The sequence below is a fragment of the Rhea americana genome, unplaced genomic scaffold (assembly GCF_003343005.1).
Source record: "Rhea americana isolate MKP2758 unplaced genomic scaffold, rheAme1 scaffold_718, whole genome shotgun sequence".
NCBI classification, from domain to species: Eukaryota; Metazoa; Chordata; class Aves; order Rheiformes; family Rheidae; genus Rhea; species Rhea americana.
In genome coordinates this window covers 21622-22864 of record NW_028186888.1, presented here as the reverse complement: position 1 = coordinate 22864, position 1243 = coordinate 21622, and the positions used below count along the sequence as shown (strand labels likewise).

General features: G+C 57.5%; 1 protein-coding gene across 1 annotated transcript in view; it reads right to left on the bottom strand.

Moving 5' to 3' along the window:
- LOC146586095 (capping protein, Arp2/3 and myosin-I linker protein 2-like) overlaps positions 1-1243 on the bottom strand; it is a gene marked incomplete at its 5' end in the record, with an annotated part of 29410 nt that overhangs the window by 6739 nt on the left and 21428 nt on the right. Inside the window, one exon of the mRNA XM_085321848.1 lies at positions 256-524. Within this exon, the coding sequence (XP_085177974.1) occupies positions 256-524 (269 nt within the window). The remainder of the gene's footprint in view (positions 1-255; positions 525-1243) is intronic.

The window sequence follows — 1243 nt, the reverse complement described above, 5'->3', positions numbered from 1 at the left end:
CCGGTCTCCCAAAACCACTGCCTATCCTCTCAGCTCCCCCCACCTCAAAGGTGCACACGGTAGCAGCTGGAGTGCAGTATCATAAATCAGCTGCACTCTGCCCATCTCATGTTCCTGCCTTGCAATAAATGCTGACTAAGAGAATTCATCCCATTGAGGGAAGGGGGGGGGAATAAAAAACCCACAAGCCTTCCCTCCTCCTACCCCACAAACTGCCTAGTTGGAAAAAAAAAGACAAAACAAAACAAGTCTTACATTTGGCTTGCTTGGAGGCTGCTTGTGCCTGCGGTTGGGCCGGGGCCTGGCTTTGGTGCAATGCTCCAGTTTCTCCCCTTCGGTTGGTAGGTCCATAAGGGATTCGGCAGATGCGGGCTGTGTGCAAGGGAGCAAGCTGCTCGCAGGCTCAGCATCCTTTGTGGAGGCAGGGCGTGCCTTTGGCGCGGCGGGGCTGAGTGACAGCGGCGCCCGGTGCGCTCGGAGCCCGCTTGCGTCCCTGCTTGCCTGTAGCTCCAGCTCCGAGAGACCTGCGAGGGCGAGAGGCCCAGGCTGAGAACAGGCCCTGAGGCAGGCGCCTCGGCTAAACCCCGTGCAGACCTCCCCACCGTGGCAGCCTTAGCCTGCGTGCAGCGGTGGTGGAGGTTTAGCAGCACTGCGCCGTGGTGCTTGCTGCACCACGCAAAGGGAAGGGGAGGGGAGCAGAGCCAGGCGGCTGCTCCACAGCTTGTGCGAACGCTGCTGACGGTGGGGAGAACTTGCGCGTCAGCCTTGGGCAACAGCTTTGCAGCTCATTTGGTGCCAGATCCTGCTATTCTCGCAACGGAACGAGGTCTCCAAGGAGGTTTTTGCACCTAGCTGGCAAAGCTGAGAGCGTGGGATACTGTGGGGGAGTGACRCAAGTGGTTTCCTGCAGACAAGTCCAAAGACGCACACCAAACCCCTYACAGGCCTACACCGAGGCAGCGGGAAAGCAGCACRGGCTACACCAGGCCTGGCCCASCTTGCAGGAAGGACTATGAGCTACCAAAGGTGTACTTTGTTTTGCAGCATACACAGCACAGCTATGATGGATGAGGATAAGGCTAGGCTCAGCAGATTTCAAGGGTCCTCTGCATCTAGGGCAGGCACAGGGATAGCTGGATGTGAGGCACTCAGGTCTAGTATGAACTCTGCTTCTGCTGAAGCCTGGGATCTCAATGCCAACAAGCATCACTGCCAAAGTCCCCAAAGAGAAAAGTCACTACAA